Here is a 20,886-nt window from a genome sequence, read left to right as displayed (position 1 = left end):
ATGAGTGTACCATGAAAGACGGTCTACCTTGGATAGGGGCTAAATTGTATGTTCCTGCTGCCATTAGGACTTTGGTTCTACAACGGGCCCATGATTCACGCATGGCAGGCCATTTTGGATTTGTGATTTTGGATCTGCATCTCATTAAAAGCCAATTTTGGTGGCCATCATTGAAGGAGGACATTGAGTCCTATGTGACCAGTTGTCTCACATGTGCTGCTGCGAAGCGCCCACCAGGCAAACCCCAGGGCCTGCTCCAAAACGTAGCCCATCCGGAGGCACCGTGGAAGGAAATATCTATGGATTTCATTATGGAATTACCAGAAAGTCAAATAAATACTGAGATTTGGGTCGTTACGGACTTATTTTCCAAGCAGGTTCATTTTGTTCCGTGCTCCAAAATTCCGTTGGCGAAATACTTGGCTAAATTGTTTATTACACATGTATATCGCCTGCATGGTGTACCAGACCGCATTATCTCCGATAGGGGGGTCACATTCACCTCATTTTGGAAGGAGTTTTTGAAATTGATTGGCTCCGCCCAAGGGCTAAGCTCCGCCCACCATCCACAAACTAATGGAGCTTGTGAAAGGACTAATTCTGTTTTGGAACAGTACCTCCGATGTTTCATTAATTATCAACAACATAATTGGGTTGAGTTGTTACCTCATGCTGAAGTGGCCTACAACAATTCGGTGCACAGCAGCACAGGTTTTACATCGTTTAAAGTAGTGTTTGGCCATGATTTTGTATCTATTCCAGAGATACCATGAGAAAAGCCACAAGTCCTGTCCCTTTCAGAATGGAGTGACCAACTGCGCAAAATCTGGCCTTTGGCATACAAGGCGTTGGATGCTGCTCATCAAGCACACAAGAAACAAGCTGACAAGAAGAGGGAATCAAGGTTGGAGATCGTGCATTTTTCTCTACCAAATTTCTCCAAACCACCCAGAAATCTAAGAAACTGGGTCCTAAGTACGTCGATACATTTCCAATTGTAAAGATTATTAACCCTGTATCGGTGCGACTGGAACTGCCAAAATACCTTAAACGTGTGTACCCAGTGTTTCATGTCAAACTTTTGAAGCTGGAACACACTTCCTCTCTGCGAGTTTCTCTGCCTGCACCACCTGATCCCCTCCTCATTGAGGGAGAGCAACATTTTGAGGTTAAAGAGATTTTGGACTTTCGGAAACATATAAATCAAATTCAGTATCTCATATCCTGGAAACATTTCCCCCCCACTCATGCTGAATGGGTCGATAAGTCCCACGTGAGGGCTCCTCAACTTTTGCAGAAATTCTACTCTACCTATCCCAAAAAGCCATGACCTGAATTGACGTGGACATTTCCACCTTTCCTTGTTCTTGTTTTCTGTTGTTTGTTTGTCTGTTTGTTTGTTTTTCTACAGGGATGATTTCCTTTTCTGACAGAGGGCCGGATGTCAGCCTCTGTTTTGCTGCTTGCTTTCGGCTGCCATTGAAACGGGGAGGGGGGCATTGTGTGTGGGTGGGGAAGTGTCTGCACAGGAGTGGATGTATAAACGGAGGTGTTCTCACCATCTACTGCGCATGCCGCAGATAAAGGATTTGCCACCCAGACCAACTGTCTGGCATACCAGCCTGATGATGCTTTTTAAAGATGTCTCCCACATGACACCTGTGGGTTGTGCTGATTGGACTATGAACTAAGGTTACCAGTGGGAGGGGTTGGGTCACATATTGGTATCTATGATTACGTGCGCTTTTGCCTCAGACCTCGCTTTGCTTAGCTACTATCTACTCATGACCACTAAAAGTACTCTTAATTCTGCAAGATGGAGTTGAGTGGTTTCTTTCTTGGTTACTGAGTGAAGCAGCCCTGACAAAACCTCTCCCTCAATCAGGCAATTCAAAGGGTTTCTCTCCTGTGTGAGTCCTCTGATGTGCCACCATATTGGAATTATCATTAAAGCTTTTCCCACAGATAGGACATTCAAAGGGTTTTTCTCCTGTGTGAGTCCTCTGATGTCTCAGCAGGCTGGAACTGAGACTAAAACTTTTCCTACAATCAGGACATTCAAAGGGTTTCACTCCTGTGTGTGTCCTCTTGTGTCTCACCAGATTAGAATTATAACTAAAGCTTTTCCCACAGATAGGACATTCAAAGGGTTTCTCTCCTGTGTGAGTCCTCTGGTGTATCACCAGGTAGGAATTCTGACTGAAACCTTTCCCACAGATAGGACATTCAAATGGTTTCTCTCCTGTGTGAGTCCTCTGGTGTTTCACCAGGATGGAATTCTTAATAAAACTTTTCCCACAATCAGGACATTCAAAAGGTTTCTCTCCTGTGTGAGTCCTCTGGTGTTTCACCAGGCTGGAACTCCGACTAAAACATTTCCCACAATCAGGACATTCAAAGTGTTTCTCTCCTGTGTGAGTCCGCTGGTGTCCCAACAGGCTGGAATTCTTAATAAAACTTTTCCCACAGTCAGGACATTCAAAGAGTTTCACTCCTGTGTGAGTCCTCTGGTGTTTCACCAGGCTGGAATTCTGACTGAAACTTTTTCCACAATCAGAACATTCAAAGGGTTTCTCTCCTGTGTGAGTCCTCTGGTGTGCCACCATATTGGAATTATCATTAAAGTTTTTCCCACAGATAGGACATTCAAAGGGTTTCTCTCCTGTGTGAGTCCTCTGGTGTTTCACCAGGCTTGAATTCTGACTGAAACTTTTCCCACAATCAGGACATTCAAAGGGTTTCTCTCCTGTGTGAGTCCTCTGGTGTGCCACCAGGGTGGAACTCAGACTGAAAGCTTTCCCACAATCAGGACATTCAAAGGGTTTTCTGTGAGTCCTCTGGTGTGCCACCATACTGGAATTATCATTAAAGCTTTTCCCACAGATAGGACATTCAAAGGGTTTCTCTCCAGTGTAAGTCCTCTGGTGTATCACCAGATAGGCATTTCGACTGAAACTTTTCCCACTGTTAGGACATTCAAAGGGTTTCTCTCTTATGTGAGTCTTCCGGTGTTTCATCAGGCTAGAATTATCACTAAAGCTTTTGCCACAGTCAGGTGGTTCAAAGGGTTTCTCTCCTGTGTGCATGGTCTTATGTCTCAAGAGGTGGGAATTTATAATGAAACTTTCCCCACAATCTCTACACTTATAAGGTTTCTCCATGGAGTGAATCTTCTGATGTGTTACCAGGTGGGAATTACAATTGAAGCTTCTCCCACAGTCTGGACATTGAATGGGTTTTTCTCTTTTATGATTCCTCTGGTGTTTCACAAATTGGAATCATAACTGAAAGTTTTCCAACGATCAGGTCATTCAAAGCATTTCTCTCCTATGGGAGTCTTCTGGTGTATCACCAGAATTGTGACTTTCCCATAATCAGGACATTCAAAGGGTTTTTCTTCTGTGTTCTCTGGTGTCTCTTGAGATGGAAATTTCTAATGATGTTTTCCCCACAATCTAGATACTCATAGAGTTTCTCCCTGGAGTCAATCTACTGATGCATCACGAGACCTAAATTGTGACTATATTTTTTTCCACAATCGGGACATTCAAAAGGTTTCTCTTTTGCGGAAGTCCTCAGGTGCCTCACTGAAACATTTCCCACAGAAAGGATGTTAAAATGGTTTTATTCCTTTGTGTGCATCCTTTAGTATCTCAAGACCTGGGAATTTCTAATGAAACTTTCACACAATCTGCACAGTCATATGTTTCTCCCTCCTGTGAGTTATCTGATATAGCACCATGTTGCCATGCTCACTAAAGCATTTACCACATTGGGAGCACTTTTGTGGCTTCCCTCCTTTGTGGAGGTGCTTCCATGAACAACAAGGGAGCTTTTGTGACCGTAGTTTTTGTCACATTCAGGTAATTTGTGTGGCTTTCCGTCTCCTCTTGTGCATAATCAGCTGTGATTTGCAATCTGTGCTTTTCCAACAATAAGCAAATTTATGAAGCTTTTGCACCACTGATATTCTTGAGGAGGTAAAAAATATGGACAATGCCTTTGTTAAGGGTTCTTTCATTCAAGCCATCTTCTTCCTCTCAGGGAGAGGCCTGCATTCCTGTCTGTTCTACGTGGCTTTACTATTGATCTTTTCTTTCGAACAGACTTCCAGATATTTCCCTCTTTTGCTGAATTATGAATAATCTCCCATCCCCTCTCATTTAATTTATCCTTGAGCTCTGCATAGTCTGCTTATTCTTTCTTAATTTTCTCTCTTTTGTCAAACAGCTGCTGGAGGAGGAGGAGATTTGTATGGTTTTCTGCAGGAAATGGAAAATATTTTGATTTTTGGCTTGATTTTCTTCCCATTTCAACACTGATTGTTCTTTACAGTTATTCAGAGTGTGCTCCTATTGCCATCCTCTTCATCTGTAAGATACAAAGAAAAATGTAACATTGTTTATAAAATGGTTAGAGATGTGGGGGGAAAAGAAGAAAAGTATACACCACTTTTGCTCATGGAAGTCCTCAGCCACAAATAAGGGCAGAAAATACTGTCTACAACCCCTCTGGTGACATCCTTGCTTAAGTAGTCCTCATTTAACCTACCACAATTGGAATTGATATTTGCGTCACTAAGCAGCTCAATCATTAAGCATCATGTCACATGACAGTACCAAATTACATCTGTAGTTGTTAAGCTAATTACTGTGGGTTATTAAAGGCAATTTCATATGACAGCGATTTGCAATTTCCTGCTAGTACATCCACTGATGTTGCTAGACAGAAGCTATTTCGGAAGATCACAAATGGGGATCATGAGTGTGGGATGCTGCAGGCACCATATATGTACAACTCTTGGCAGAACCCAAATTGGTGCAACTCCTTTTCCTGCTCCTTCAAAACCACAGTCACTGCTGACATGCAGTCACGGAACAAGTGCTGGGATTAACATAAATTTTGTGAACCAGGTGCACGTCTGCTTCTACTGTGCCATAGTAACTTTGAAGGATCAAGGAAGAAGTGGTAAGTGAGGACTCCCTGTGCAACCAAAGATGGATTAAGAACAATTGAACCTGGTTAATACATGGATGGGACAGGAAATACAATACTTATTGGCAATACATGGAAGTAAAAAAACTCGTAAATTTTATTCTTCTGTCATTTTCAATATGTGTGGATTACAAACTATATTCAGAGGGCAACCTTAAGATATAATGGGAGACTTTAACTACCCTGATATCAACTGGGAGACAAAGTCTACAGCAAGTAGGAGATTGAATAGATTCCTAAACAACTTAGCTGACAACTTTGTTATCCAAAAAGTAGAGGAGGGAACTAGAGGGAAAACTATACTCAACCTAATTCTTACTAACAGAGAAGCGATAGAAGGAGTTGAAGTTTTTGGAACCTTGGTCGAGTGACCACATCTTACTGGAATTCATTATAATGCAAACACAAGCAATAGAATATAATCCAACAAGTTCTTAAACTTTAGAAGAGCTGATTTTAAGAAATTCATAGCGTAAGCAAAATTTCATGGATAAAAACCCTAAAGGAGAAAGCAATGCAAGGAGTGTGGGAAATAATGGAAAATCTATATATATAAAAGCAAAATACCATTCATGCATTATCACAAAATCTCCAGAACATTAAAGCCTACAAACCTCAAATTTTCCACGTATGTTCCTCTTGGCTTCTGGGTGCTCACTAAGAAAAGATTTTTTGAAATGATCACCAGAGCATTAGTATTTCCTATATTATTATTAATATGCCATCATGCTAACTAGTTCTACTCCCTCCCCTAATCAGAAAAGAAATCTGTTCCAAATGCAAAACACCAGCAGAGGAGATGAGATTCAGTTTCAGTTTTACTTTCACGGCAGGAGGCAGCTGTACTACAGAACAGTTGAGCTAACCAATAGCAGGCCCCTTCCTGTCTCCTTGCTCACACAGCAAATACTGTCTCACTTTCAAAGTAGCCCTCTGATGCTAAGGACTTCTACTCCCCCTCCCCACCTCAAAAGTGGAGTTTCACTTTCACAGCAGCAAAGCAGCTTTACTACAGAACAGTTGAGGTAAGCCACATCCAGGCTCCTTCCTGTCTCCTTCTTTCTCACACAGCAAATACTGTTTGAGTTTCCAAACACCCCTCAACTCTCTGACACACTGACAGGGTGCTAGCCAGATGGATACTAATGGATGCTGGTAGGCAGAGGCAGAGTCCCCCTCCCTTATTTTACTCCCCTGTTCAGACGAATCTGTTCCTTCTAGTGTAACACCAGTTATAGGGAAAAGAGGCAAAAATGCAGAAAAAGATTTACAGATGGGATTAGGAAAACACAAGTAAGGGAAGCTGCACACAAGTATCGTCAAAATCATCCCCAAGTCAGTAGAAAGGCTGTAAAAAAGGTATACATCTAATAACCCCTATGCTAATCAGTCACAAATGAGATCAATGCTTGGACTAATAAGTATTTCTCTAGTTTTACATTTGAACCTCAGAAATAATAAACTACACAATTCTCAGTATTGTTTATCTTCCATGCTTCAGCACGATCCGAGAAACACTTAGTGATAAGATATAGTGAGATGAAGTCAACGCTGAAGCCCAGTGCTCCCCTCCATCATTTAAATCTTCCCATGACTCCACCCACTGCCCATGCATGCTCACAACGGTCCTAGCCAAGCCACAAGGTATGTTGGTTTGCTGCCTTGCGCAGGTAGCCGTGCTGTGTTTAGGAATGGCAGATTGAGGGTCCCGGGATGTGCTACAATGGTGGTGCACCTCTCTCCCCTTCAGCCATACTTCCAAGGACTTCCAAGTGGTGAGTGAGTGCTTGGGTGTGTATGTGAGGATTGGGAGTGAAACCGGGTTCCCCCACACTGAGTGCTCTGCAGAAGTGTTGGGAGGATCTGGGCCTATTCCCAACCCCAGGATGATTGATTCGAAGGGCCTGCCAGGGAACGCGGGGACTATGGGGGTGGGTGGAGGGGCCACGGACACGGGAGTGGGCCAGAACATTACGGTCTTAACAGGGAGGGGCAGATATGGCGGGGACTTCAAGGCTATCCATTACCGGGGAAGGAGGGTTCGCTACGTCACAGAGATCCCTCCTTCCGGCCCTATTAGTCCCACTCCAAGGCCAGATGGCGTGAGTAATCAGGACCCTGGTCTCAGGCTGCTGTTGCTAAATGCCAGGTCTGTAGTTCACAAGGCTCCTCTCGTCCGGGACCTAATTTTAGACGAGAAGGCAGACCTGGCATGTATTACTGAAACCTGGCTGGGCCCGGAGGGGTCCCCCTCACTGAGATATGCCCAGAGGGTTTTCAGTTGCTTCATCAGCTGCGACCCCAGAGAAGGGGTGGGGGTGTGGCTATTGTTATCCGAGAGTCTCTAGCTCCTCGTAGGATCTCTGCTCCGGAGTTTGTTGGGTGTGAGTCCTTGCTGGTGAAGTTGGACCTCGAGGGTCATGTGGGCTTGCTGTTAACGTACCTGCCTCCCAACAGCGTTGCAACAGCCCTCCCCTCGCTCCTCGAGTCAGTAGCCGAGCTGGCAATTGAGTTCCCCAGGCTTATGGTGCTGGGGGACTTCAATTTGCCTTCGCTCGGCGAGTACTCTGATGGAGCGCAGGAGTTCATGGCTTCCATGACAGCCATGGGCTTGACCCAAGTAATCCGGGGCCCGACTCACTCGGCGGGTCACACGCTCGATCTCGTATTCCTCTCGGAGCAGTGGAGTTGTGATCTTGGCTTGAGGGGTAGTGAGACCTTGCCCCTGTCATGATCGGACCACTACCTACTGAGGCTTGACTTTCGGAGGCCAAACCCCCACTGTAGGGAGGAGGAACCGATTAGGTGGTTCCACCCTAGGAGTCTTATGGACCTTTTGGGCTTTCAGACGGCGCTTGGCGTTGTTCCTGATACCCTCACCCGCAGTCCAGCAGAGACCCTGGTTGCTGCTTGGAACTCAGCAGCGTCGGAAGCTCTCAACCGGATTGCGCCTTTACGGCCAATCCGAGGCAGTGGATCCAGGAGGGCTCCTTGGTTTACTGAGGAACTCCGGGAGATGAAGCGCCAAAAGAGACGCCTAGAGCACCGCTGGAGATGCAGTAAGTCCGAGTCAGACCGAGCACTATTAAAATTCTGCATCAGAGTCTACCTCCGGGCAATTAGGATGTCAAAAAAACCTCACATTGCCACTCTGATAGCTTCCGCTGAGTCACGCTCAGCCGCCTTGTTTAGGATAACCCGTTCCCTCCTGAATAGGAGGGATACGAGCGATCCTTTGCGAGGCAGAGCTGAGGAATACGTCCAATTTCTCGCGGATAAAGTTGCTCGGCTTCGGGCGGACCTGGACTCCAATTGCGCAGAGCCAACTGAGGCACCAAGCGAGAATCTGTAGCGACATCGCTGGATTGATTTTCAACTCGTTACCCCTGAGGAAGTGGACAAGGCCATGGGAGCTGTGAGTGCCTCCACATGTGCGCTGGACCCGTGCCCCTCCTGGCTGGTTGCTAACAGCAGGGAGGTGACACGGGGCTGGATCCAGGCGGTAGTTATCGCCTCCCTTCGGGAGGGATTCTTTCACCCCGCTTTAAAGGCGGCGGTGGTGAGACCCTTCCAAAGAAGCCATCTTTGGATCCAGCCATCTTAAATAACTATCGTCCAGTCTCCAACCTCCCCTTCGTGGGGAAGGTTGTTGAGAAAGTGGTGGCCTCTCAGCTCCAGCAGTCCTTGGATGAAACCGATTATCTAGATCCCTTTCAGTCTGGATTCAGGCCTGGCTACAGCACAGAAACTGCTTTGGTCGCACTGACCGATGATCTCTGGAGAGCCAGGAACGGGGGTCATGCCTCCATTCTAGTGCTCCTTGACCTCTCAGCGGCCTTCGATACCATCGACCATGGTATCCTTCTGCGACGGTTGCGAGAGGTAGGGGTGGGAAGCACCGTCCTTCAGTGGTTCTCCTCTTACCTCTCGGACAGGTCGCAGTCGGTGTTGGTTGGAGGGCAGAGACCAAGGGCCCCTGAACTATGGGGTGCCGCAGGGTTCGGTCCTGTCCCCCCTCCTGTTTAACATCTACACGAAGCCGCTGGGTGAGATCATTCGACGGCACAGGATAAAATATCATCAGTATGCAGACGATACACAGTTGTATCTGTCCGCCCCGTGCCAACTTAATGAAGCGGTTGACGTGATGTCAGTGCCTGGAGGCTGTTAGGGTCTGGATGGGGCTTAACAAGCTTCCACTCAAGACCGAGTGGCTGGTGTGTTTCCCTCCCACCAATTGGCCAAGTATTCCATCTCTCAGGCTGGGGGGTCAAACAGTACGCCCCTCAGACAGGGTTCGCAATTTGGGAGTCCTCCTGGATCCACAGCTGACTTTTGAACACCATTTGTCGGCTGTGACCAGGGGGGCATTTGCCCAGGTTCACCTGGTGCTCCGATTGCGTGCCTACCTGAACCGGGAGGCCCTCGCAACAGTCACTCATGCCCTTGTGACCTCAAGACTGGACTACTGCAATGTGCTCTACATGGGGCAGCCCTTGAAGAGCATTTGGAGACTTCAGCTTGTCCAGAATGCAGCCGCGCGAGCGATTGTGGGTGCACCTCGGTACACCCACGTTACACCTATCCTCTGCGAGCTGCACTGGCTGCCTATTGGTCTTCGGATACGCTTCAAGGTGCTAGTCATCACTTATAAAGCCCTTCATGGTATTGGACCTGGGTACTTGAGAGACCGCCTGCTGCCAATTACCTCCCACAGATCGATTAGATCCCACAGACTAGGCCTCCTCCGAATTCTATCCACTGGCCAATGCCGATTGGCTATCACCCGGAGGAGGGCCTTCTCTGCGGCATAGAAATACAATCAAATCAAATCAAATCAAAATCAATTAATGCTGATAGGAAGCACCGAGATCGTTTCAATGCCCTCATGACTAGAGAAGTGGCTGTTCTCATTGTTGCCCAGGATTTTGAGAAAAGAGATATCTTTCTCCACAGCAGAGAAGACTGGTTTTTATGAATTAGTGAGATGCACCGTGCCTATGAAGCTCTCCAGTAGCTTCTGTTGTTCTGCCATGGAGAAGATGGCTATTACATCAATATACCTCAGTGTGAACCAAACACCAAAGTTCCCCTCAAGAAGACCACGTTTGCTACTGCCTTTTATAGCTACAGGATAATGGAGGGTGATGGTAAAGAATGCTATCTATTGCTGTTCCATTTCTGTAGCGAAGCACGGGTATCCAACTTACTAGTATGATCATATAAGCACAGCCAAACACGATATTACTGGAAAGGGAAAACAAGATATCCAAGAAGAATCCAGCATGGTTGCATAAAGATTTATCTGATAAACTGAATGAAAAAAAAGGATCAGTATAAAAAATGGAAAGAGGATACATAACTAAGGCAGAATAGCAGTATATAGCCCGAATCTGCAAAGATGAAATCAAGGTCATGGTGAGAATGAACTAAACCTTGACCTGTCTCTTTAGTGTCCTCATTAAGGTCAGCAAGGGCGCTCTATCTGTTATGCTGGGTCACAGCAAAAGCTCTACTATATTTTTCTCTCTATTTCTCTCTCTCTATCCCTCTACCTACCTACCTACACACTCTCTCCCTACCTACCTACTGTATTTCTCTCTCTATTTCTCTCTCCCTCTATCCCTTTATCAACCTACCTACCTACCTACTCTCTCTCCCTACCTATCTACTGTATTTCTCTCTCTCTATCCTTCTACCTACCTACCTAATCTACACACACACACTCTCTCTCTTTATCTCCCTACCTACTGAACTACTCTCTCTCTCCCTACCTACCTACTGTATTTCTCACTATTTCTCTCCCTCTCTATCCCTCTATCTATCTAACAACTTTTGTTTTAAATTTGCCTCTTCAAAACCTTGGTGCGTCTTATACTCTGAAATATACAGTAAATGGACTCAGAGATTGTATTTGGGAGTGGCTGACAGAGCAAGTTCTGAACCCCTTAGATTTCTGTCTAGTTAGAAGGAAATTTGTCCAGCATGTCTGTATTGCCTGTATTTTAGAAGTAGCTGCATACACAAGAACACACAGAAAGAGACACTAAGAATTAGACTGAAGTTATCCTCTTCACCTACCTGCACACAAAGTGCCTCCTAAGTTAGTTTTTGCTCTGCGACATTAAGGTTCAAGACAATACCCTTTTCTTTCATTCTCAAAAGCTATTTAAAGAGCAGCACAATGCTTTTTTTTAGAAATGAAACATTTTCCACCAAATAATTTCTTTCTCACAGCTCCAACACCAAGGCTGTTGCAACAAATTTGTCAGCATCTTGGCACTGCTACAAGAAGAAAAAATCACAGCAGGATGTTGGAAGAAAAATCCATGTTTTAGTTCCAAGCCAAGAAAGGCTCTGGAAATAAAATGGAGGTTAGCTGCTTAGGAAAGAAGGTCCGTTTATTGATGAGCAGAACCACAGCATGCAGTTCTGGGACAGCTGACAAATTAGTTTGATGAGTGCAAGGATTTTTATACAGTTTACAGTACTTTGTAATTTTGAAGTTTGCTTTGTGTGCTTTTATTATTTGATTATTTTTAATTGTTTCGCAAAGGCTCATGATGGGTCTTAATTATCACTTCATTCGTCCTAATCCTATCAGACATGTGGAATTATTTTATCCTGTTATCTATTGCCTCCAACCTTTCTTCCTTAATGTTTCCATTTTTTTCAATGCATGGGGTTAAGGCACGGGTCCTCAAACTATGGGCTGCAGGCCTCATGTGGCCCACTGAAGTCATTAATTTAGCCTATGCAGGACCATGAGGTTGGCTCACCCATATCGCCCCACCTACCCTTCAGCCAAGTGCAGGACTTACCTTACCTGGGAGCCCCGCAAGCTGGAACTGAAAGGTAAGGCCAACAATTTTGGTCTGCAGAATGCTTCTGGATGTGCTCTGTGTGTGTGAAAGAAGCCCCCAAAATGGGTGAAAATGGCCAGGCTTTGGCTAAAAATAGCAATAATAATAATAGCAATAACAGTAGACTTATATACCGCTTCATAGGGCTTTCAGCCCTCTCTAAGCGGTTTACAGAGTCAGCATATTGCCCCCAACAACAATCCAGGTCCTCATTTTACCCACCTCGGAAGGATGGAAGGCACTGTTCCCTCTAAGGTGCGCGGCCGCGCGGCCGCGCACATGGCAAGAAACCCCCGCGCAGAGGTTTCTAACTCCCGCGCAGAGGTTTCTTTCAAAGCAAACGTGGGGAAGTCCTTTGCAGGCGGCTAGAACTGGCTGCCTGCAAAGGACCTCCCCAAACTTGTTTCAGCGGCAGCTCTCAGCCTGAGCGGCAGCGTCACACAGGCTGTGAAAGGAGGGGGAGGAGGAGGGAACCAAAGAGAGGCTTTTGCCGAGTCTGCGCCCCACAGCCAGGACCGTCCTGGCGCCTCCAGCCGCGTTTCTTCCTGCAAAGCCCTTCTGGCGTCAAGCGGAACTCTCGGGTTGCCCGAAGGGCTTTGCAGGAAGAAACGCGGCTTGAGGCGCAAGGACGGTCCTGGCTGTGGGGCGCAGACCCGGTAAAAGCCTCTCTTTGGTTCCCTCCTCCTCCTCCTCCTCCTCCTCCTCCTTTCTGGAGCCCCTTCCTCAAAGATTTGGTACCAAAGCAATGGCGGTGAGGTCGTGAGGAAGTTGTGTCTTTTGGATTTTGCACTGTTGTCTTTTCAATGGTTCTCAGACTGGTTGAACCTTTAGCAGCTGGGGTGATATTCTTTACTGTTAAGGTTACAATTGGATGTGTTGGACAAATCTTAAAAGATGAAACTTTTATTAAAACGTTTGACTTAACTAAAAACGTCTTCCTTTTTCTTCTTCTTCTTAAATATGATTTATTTATTTATTTTTACTTCAGAAGTTTGATGACCGTTGTACAAACTAATCCAACCTAAATGTAGAGGAGGAGAAGAAGGGGGGGGGATTTAAAAAGAGCAGAGGAAAAAGAAAAGAAAGCATGAAGAAAACATAAAGAAAGGGATGGGAGGGAGGGAGGGAAGGAAGGCACTTTATGTTGAAACAGAAAATATTATATAAGGAAGAAAATGGAAATAACTTAGGAAGGAAGGAAGGAATTGCACTTAATATTGAAGGAAAAGAGAATGAAGGAAAAATTATTGGAAGGATTGAAAGAAGGAAGGAGGAACAAAGAATTACACTTAATATTGAAATGGAAAAGAAAATATAATGAATGAAAGAAGAAGTATAGGAAGGGAAGGAAGGAAGGAAGGAAGAAAGAAAGAAACAAAGAAACAAAGACTGTTGAAACAGAAAAGATAATATAAGGAAGAAAATGGAAAGACGTATAGGAAGGAAGGAAGGAAAAAAGGAAGACAATGTTGAAATGGAAAAGAATATAAGGAAGAAAATGGAAAAAAGTATAGGAAGAAAGGAAGAAATGTACTTAATATTGAAACAGACAAGGGAATGAAGGAAAAAATATTGGAAGGATTGAAAGAAGGAAGAAAGAATGGAAGGAACAAAGACAATGTTGAAATGGAAAAGAATATAAGGAAAAAAATGGAAAAATGTTAGGAAGGAAGAATTACACTTAATATTGAAACAATTGAATATAATGAAGGAAAAGGAAACAGGAATAAGGGAGGGACGGAGGACTTCAGCTCCCAGAATTTCCCTGGCTGAAGAATTCTGGGAACTGAAGTCCACCCCTCGTAAAGTGACCAAGGCTGGGAAAAGAATCCACACTAGTAGGGACAATGCAAGCTATGCTTCACCCCGTCAGTCCATCTTAGCGTGCAAGAAAGACATCAGACAACGCCATAGTTGCTATGGTAGCATTTGGCTATGTGCAGCGATGCTCTCCTGGTCTTTATGGGTGGGAGGGGGGCAGTTGAGCTATGATGCTAATCCCCTCGTGGGAACACAGAGGGTGGGAGAAGAGAACCAAAGAACTTCAAACTCCAAGGTTCTGGAGTGGAGAATAAGGGGATCAACTTTGTCTAAATGATATTGACATATAAAGAACGGTTGTAGGAACTGGGTATGTCCAGTTTGATGAAAAGAAGGACTAGGGGAGACATGATAGCAGTCTTCCAATATCTCAGGGGTTGCTCCAAAGAAGAGGGAGTCAAGCTATTCTCCAAGGCACCTGAAGGCTGGACAAGAAGCAATGGATGGAAACTAATCAAGGAGAGAAGCAACCTAGAACTAAGGATAAATTTCCTGACAGTGAGAACAATTAACCAATGGACCAACTTGCCTCCAGAAGTTGGGAATGCTCCAACACTGGAAGTTTTAAAGAAGATTTTGGATAACCGTTTGTCTTAAGTAGTGTAGGGTTTCCTGCCTAGGCAGGGGGTTGGACTAGAAGACCTCCAAGGTCCCTTCCAATTCTATTTCTATTGTATTCTTTATATTCTATTCTTTCTCTATTCTATTCTAATCTCTTCTGAACTAAATGTTTATCTAGAACTCAAATAAATAGCTGCTTTTTGGTTTTATTTTTTTTTAATATTTATCAGTCTCTCTTTTATTCCATACTTCTGGTTGAAAGACTATTCTATGTCATGCTAAACAAATGCATATTCTAGTGGCGGTGGGGGCTCGTTGGCATCTTCAGCAGCAGCCCTGCCTCCTGTGAAAAAACCAAAGATGGAGCAGATCCACGCAGATGACGTTGCTGCAACATGACTGGAGGAGAAATTCTGGGAGTTGAAGTCCACAAGGCTTAAAGCTGTCAGGTTTGAAGACCCCTGGGGTTTTTTTCCTAAAGGGTTAGGGGTGCGAGGGTCTTGTAACTTGACAGCTTTAAGACTTGCACGCTTCAATGCCAGAGTTTCTGAGCCAACATTTGGGTTGCTAAGCAGGACCGTTGTTAAGTGATACTGATATTATATAACACTTTTAATTAAGCGGATACCTTGAATAAACATAACTTTGAGTTTCAAATAATACTGATTTCGTTGTTGTCTTAGGTGACATCTGTGAAAAAAATTCAGGTGCTCAGGCATGAAAATATGCCGCTCAAACACTATACTTTTCCGCTCACACTGAAAAAAAATTAGAGGGAACATTGATGGAAGGCTGAGTCAACCCTGAGCCGGTGAGATTTGAACCGCTGAACTGCTGATCTAGCAGTCAGCCTGCAGTGCTGCATTTAACCACCGCGCCACCTTGGCTCATAAAAATGAGCTGTTTTGGCCTGCGGAATGCTTTTGGAGCTCTGGAGGGTGAAAACTGGATGCATAGAGGCCCAAGGAGGCCATAAAAAGGGGGGAAAGGCCCATTTTTTACTCTTCACCTCCAGTAGATAGATAAAGAGATAGATAGAGAGAGACACATAGGGAAAGAGAGACAAAAAGAGAGGGAGATATGGAGGTGCGGCTGATGTTGCGGCGGTACAACATGCGATCTTGCAGCTCCAAGATCACTGTCGATATCTCTGCGGCTGGACAGTTTTTTGAATGAAGTTTGGTTTTTTCCCCCCTTTTCCCTGTTGGATTTTATTATTTTATTCCACTGAATTGGATTAAGGAAAGAAGAACCTAAAGATTTTTATTTTTGTTCCTTTTATTTTTTATTTTTTTATTGATCTGTTTTTCCTTTTTTTTTCTTTTAAACAACTGGAACCAATTGGATTAGGGCAAACTAGAGCCTGAAGATTTTTTTTCCTTTTCCACTTTTTCCCTTTTTTCCATTCCTTTTTTTCCTCTTCTTATTTTAGGGCAATTTGGGATTATAACTGTCTTCCATATAAGTGGATTAAGGTATCAAAGAACCTGAAGATTTTTTATTTCTCAACTACCATAAAGTATATCAATTGTTTTGAAATGAGTAAAAAGATAATGGCCGTTGGCTCTACAGTACCAACTTCCTCTTCTTCACCATCTGGAGGACAAAGATCAATGGACACAATGTTGCAACAGGAAGAAGACAAGGAAGTGACACTGCAGATGATTATGCAAGGAATACAAAAAATACAAGTACAGAAAATATAGAAAAGAGAACAGAGAACATTGAAAAGAGAGTGGAGAAGAAAGAATAGAGAACATTGAACAAAAAATGGGGAAAACAAATGAAAAAATTGAGAACATTCACTAAATGATGAAATATGAGGACAGACTTCAAAAAAATTGAAGAAAAAGATGAGCAAAAAAGACAAGGAAATTGGAGTTATCGATAGCAGATTGAGTGTGGTTAAAAAAGATAACAGTAGAATTCTGGGATGGGAGATTGATAGATCAGAATTTTATCTTGTTTATGTTTGTTTATGTTTATTTCATTTGTATGCCGCCCTTTTCCCCCGAGGGGGACTCAGGGCAGCTCACAACTCAAAACAAGGGAAGGGGGGATACAAACAATTTGACAACAAAACAAAACAATACATAATTTAAAAGCGCAACAATCATACCATTCGAGATAGGGGCACGGTTCTTTAGCCCCAGGCCTGTCGCAACAGCCAGGTTTTAAGGGCTTTGCGGAAGGCCTGGAGGGTAGTGAGGGTGCGAATCTCCACGGGGAGTTCGTTCCAGAGGGTCGGAGCAGCCACAGAGAAGGCTCTCCTCCGGGTAGTCACCAGTCGACACTGGCCAGCGGATGGAATTCAGAGGAGGCCTAGTCTGTGGGATCTAATCAGTCTGGTTGAGGTAATTGGCAGCAGGCGGTCTCTCAAGTACCCAGGTCCAATACCATGAAGGGCTTTATAAGTGACGACTAGCGCCTTGAAGCGTATCCGGAGACCAATAGGCAGCCAGTGCAGCTCCCGGAGGATAGGTGTTACGTGGGTGAACCGAGGTGCACCCACGATTGCTCGCGCAGCTGCATTCCGGACAAGCTGAAGTCTCCGAATGCTCTTCAAGGGCTGCCCCATGTAGAGCACGTTGCAGTAGTCCAGTCTAGAGGTCACAAGGGCGCGAGTGACTGTAGTGAGGGCCTCCCGGTTCAGGTAGGGACGCAACTGGTGCACCAGGCGAACCTGGGCAAATGCCCCCCTGGTCACAGCTGACAAGTGGTGTTCAAAAGTCAGCTGTGGGTCCAGGGGGACTCCCAAATTGCAGACCCTGTCTGAGGGGCGTACTGTTTGATCCCCCAGCCTGAGAGATGGAACACTTGGCCAATTAGTAGGAGGGAAACACACCAGCCACTCGGTCTTATCTGGATTGAGTACAAGCTTGTTAGCCCCCATCCAGTCCCTAACAGCCTCGAGGCCCTGGCACATCACGTCCACCGCTTCATTGAGTTGGCACGGGGCGGACAGATACAGCTGCGTATCGTCCGCATACTGGTGGTATTTTATCCCGTGCCGTCGAATGATCTCACCTACTGGTTTCATGTAGATATTAAATAGGAGGGGGGACAGGACCGAACCCTGCGGTACCCCATATATCAGGGGCCTAGGGGTCGATCTCTGCCCTCCGACCAACACCGACTGCGACCTGTCCGAGAGGTAAGAGGAGAACCACCATAGAACAGTGCCTCCCACCCCCATGTCCCGCAGTCGTCGCAGAAGGATACCATGGTCGATGGTATCGAAAGCTGCTGAGAGGTCAAGAAGCACTAGGATGGAGGCATAGCCTCCATCCTTGGCTCTCCAGAGATCATCGATCAATGCGACCAAAGCGGTTTCCGTGCTGTAGCCAGGCCTAAATCCCGACTGGAAGGGATCTAGATAATCGGTTTCCTCCAAGGACCGCCGGAGCTGAAAGGCTACCACCTTCTCAACAACCTTCCCCACGAAAAGGAGGTTGGAGACTGGACGATAGTTGTTTAAGATGGCTGGATCCAAAGATGGTTTCTTCAGAAGGGGTCTCACCACTGCCGCCTTTAGAGCGGGGGGAAAGAACCCCTCCCGAAGGGAGGCGGTAACAACCGCCTGGATCCAGCCCCGTGTCACCTCCCTGCTGTTAGCAACCAGCCAGGAGGGGCACGGGTCCAGCACACATGTGGAGGCACTTACAGCTCCCATGGTCTTGTCCACATCCTCAGGGGTAACAGCTTGAAAATCAATCCAGTGATGTCCTGCCAGATTCTCCCCTGGTGCCTCAGCTGGTTCTGCGCAATTGGAGTCCAGGTCCGCCCGAAGCCGAGCAACTTTATCTGCGAGGAATTGGACGTAATCCTCAGCTCTGCCTTGCAAAGGATCACTCGTATCCCTCCTATTTAGATTTCTTAGATTTCAAAACGTAGAAGGGAGAAAATCTGGCAGAAATAATGATAGAAATTTTGGCAGATGACTTGGTGATAACCAAAGAGAAGATGATGGATGGTATAGATGAGGTGTTTCGAGAAAGCAGAACTATTCTATGCAGAACACCTGAGAGGGAAAGATGAGGAGACTGGAAAAGAAGAATCACTAATTGAACTCCAAGAGGAGTGCATAGTTGTGACTGAGAAAGAAGAAGGTGTGGTAGGAGGCATTGACCTTAGAGAACAACGAGAAGCGAGATTTACTAGGGCAGTAAATCCTTCTTATGAAGTATAAATATAGAAGAGAAAAAATTGATTACAATTAATATAAATAGACTTTTCAGCTATTAAAAGAAGGAAAATGTTTCATAATAGAATAGTCTATACAAGGAAAAGAAATACAAAGAAAAGACAAGCCTTTAAGATACTAGAAGACAACTACAAGAGATTTCAAAAAGAGTTACAGAAATCTCCACAAAAAAGGACATTAAAATAAAAATGGACATAATCAAACATAAAATGGGGTTAATGGAAAAGAAGGAATTAGCACAACAAATTAGAGGTGCTAAACAGAATTACTTTGAAAATGCAAATAAACCAGGCAGATGGTTAGCATATACATTGAAAAAAGAGAATCAGTGAAAATAATGCAATTAATAGATGATCAAGGGCAAATTTGTTATGGGAATGAAGAGAGGAAAAAAATTATACAAGATTACTATGGAAAATTGTATGAACAAGAGAATATAGAAGAGGGAGGAGCCAAACAATATTTGCAGAAAGTGAATCCAGCCCAGATACCTAAAGAAACTGAAATGATGTTAGAAGGCCATATAATGATGATGGAGTTAACTGAAGCACTTAAAAAACAAAACAATGGAAAGGCTTCTGGTCCGGATGGACTGCCAGTGGAATTTTATAAGACGTTGCAGGAATCGTTGTGTCTTCCATTACTAGAAGTTATGAACAAGGTTATGTCAAAGATGAGGATACCCAAATTGTGGTCAGAAGCATATATTACACTTGTACTAAAAGAGGAGGCCCACCCAAATTCAAATGAATTATAGACCTATTTCTCTGCTAAATTCAGACTATAAAATATTTGCTTCAATATTGGCAGAACGACTCAAAAAATATTTAAACAATTTTATTCACCCTGATCAAAATGGGTTTCTACCAAAGAGAAAAATCAAAGATAATATGAGAATAATTCTGGACATTTCTGGAATATTATGAGGCGCATCCTGGAAAACATATGGCTTTGATGTTCTTAGATGCACAAAAAGCCTTTGACAATGTGAACTGGTGTTACAGCTGTAACAGATGGTCTTTGGTAAGAAATTGACCCAAGCCATAAAAACTATATACCACAAACAGCAAAGATAATGATAAATGGAGAACTGACAAGACTCTATTAAAATAAAGAAAGGGATGGGACAAGGTTGTGATAAAGATCTTAAAATGGAAGGTTTCCATGATAAAATGATTGAGTTGGATAAAATTTTGATAGGTACTGATGTAAAGGTGATTTAAAAACTGTATGGATACTTATTAGAGGTTAAGTTAGAAGAAGAACAAGTTAAAGAATCTATTATTGCTTTGGGAGGGGGAATTTGGATGTGGGATTTTACTTAGAGAATTGGCAGAAATTGTGGTCTCAAAATTATAAAATGACTATGTCAACAGCATATAAAGAAAATGGGGATAAGATGTTTTACAGGTGGCACCTATCCCCGATGAGAATAGCAAGAATGTTCAAGAATAAATCGGAAAAGTGTTGGAGTCATCAGATACCGGGTTCATATTACCATATGTGGTGGACGTGCATAGAAGCCAAAAGATATTGGGCTAAAATCCACACTTGGTTGGAAAAAATGATACAAAAACATATAGACTTTAACCAGAGATATTTTTATTGGGAATCATACTGGAAACATACAATAGAGAATTGAAATATTTAATTGTAAATGTATTAACAGCAGCTAGAATTGTATTTGCTAAAAATTGGAAAAATGAATAAATACCAACGCAGGAGAAACTTATTCACAAAATAATGGCATGTGCTGAAATGAGTAAATTGACATTTGAAATGAGAGAATAGGAAGATAAACAATTTTATGAGATACGGGATCTATTTTAAAAGTGGTTAGATGAAAAAACATGGAAATGAAAGATGTTAGAGAATGTTATAAATACAAGAATAATAGAATGATATAGAATATAACATAAAGATATATTATTATGGGATAGATTTAAAATGATGTAATGAATTGTTATAATATAAATGAATCCAATACCTAGAATATCTCATTTAAAATGAAGGAATAATAGTGATAGTCAAATAAATGAGGTACAATGATAATGTATACAAATATATTTGATTTGATAATATGTGATTTCATATAAATTGTAAGTGATGGCTATGGAAAGGATGCACAAAAACCTTGTAACCAATGGACACACTGTATGTAATGGAAGATGGCTTTGTTTTATGTTTTGTTTGTCTATGTCAGCCTAAAAATAAAAACTTTCTTTTAAAAAAGAGAGGGAGATAGAGTGATAGAAACAAGAAAATGGAGAATATTATTGTAGATCTTTTATATAACAAAACAAAAGTAATAACAAGAGAAAATGTGGGCAAATTGAATAATGAGACTATAAATTAAGATGATGCATTACTGTTAGAAATATATAAGCGCATTGAATGCTAGGATTATGTTTAACTTAATTAGTTTTATATGTATTAGAATGT

The 20,886-nt window shown here is 43.5% G+C and overlaps 2 protein-coding genes across 3 annotated transcripts in view; both read right to left on the bottom strand.

Annotated features, from left to right (window-relative positions):
* LOC116502442 (zinc finger protein 572-like) overlaps nucleotides 1-20,886 on the bottom strand; it is a 140,942-nt gene that overhangs the window by 83,004 nt on the left and 37,052 nt on the right. The gene's annotated exons all lie outside the window — the stretch shown is intronic.
* Nucleotides 1,792-20,886, bottom strand: part of LOC116504774 (zinc finger protein 135-like) — a 38,905-nt gene continuing 19,810 nt past the window's right edge. Inside the window, exons 1-2 of one of the 2 annotated variants that reach the window (XM_032212001.1) lie at nucleotides 11,817-11,896; nucleotides 1,792-4,371 (exon numbers count right to left, since the gene is read on the bottom strand). In XM_032212001.1, the coding sequence (XP_032067892.1) occupies nucleotides 1,878-3,161 (1,284 nt within the window). In that variant the 5' untranslated portion in view covers nucleotides 3,162-4,371; nucleotides 11,817-11,896 and the 3' untranslated portion in view covers nucleotides 1,792-1,877. Of the gene's footprint in view, nucleotides 4,372-11,816; nucleotides 11,897-20,886 lie in introns of those variants that run through there. The other variant, XM_032212000.1, reaches the window with a different exon arrangement.

The sequence above is a fragment of the Thamnophis elegans genome, chromosome 2 (genome assembly GCF_009769535.1).
Source record: "Thamnophis elegans isolate rThaEle1 chromosome 2, rThaEle1.pri, whole genome shotgun sequence".
In the NCBI taxonomy this organism is placed as follows: domain Eukaryota; kingdom Metazoa; phylum Chordata; class Lepidosauria; order Squamata; family Colubridae; genus Thamnophis; species Thamnophis elegans.
This window is presented reverse-complemented; position numbering and strand designations above follow the sequence as displayed.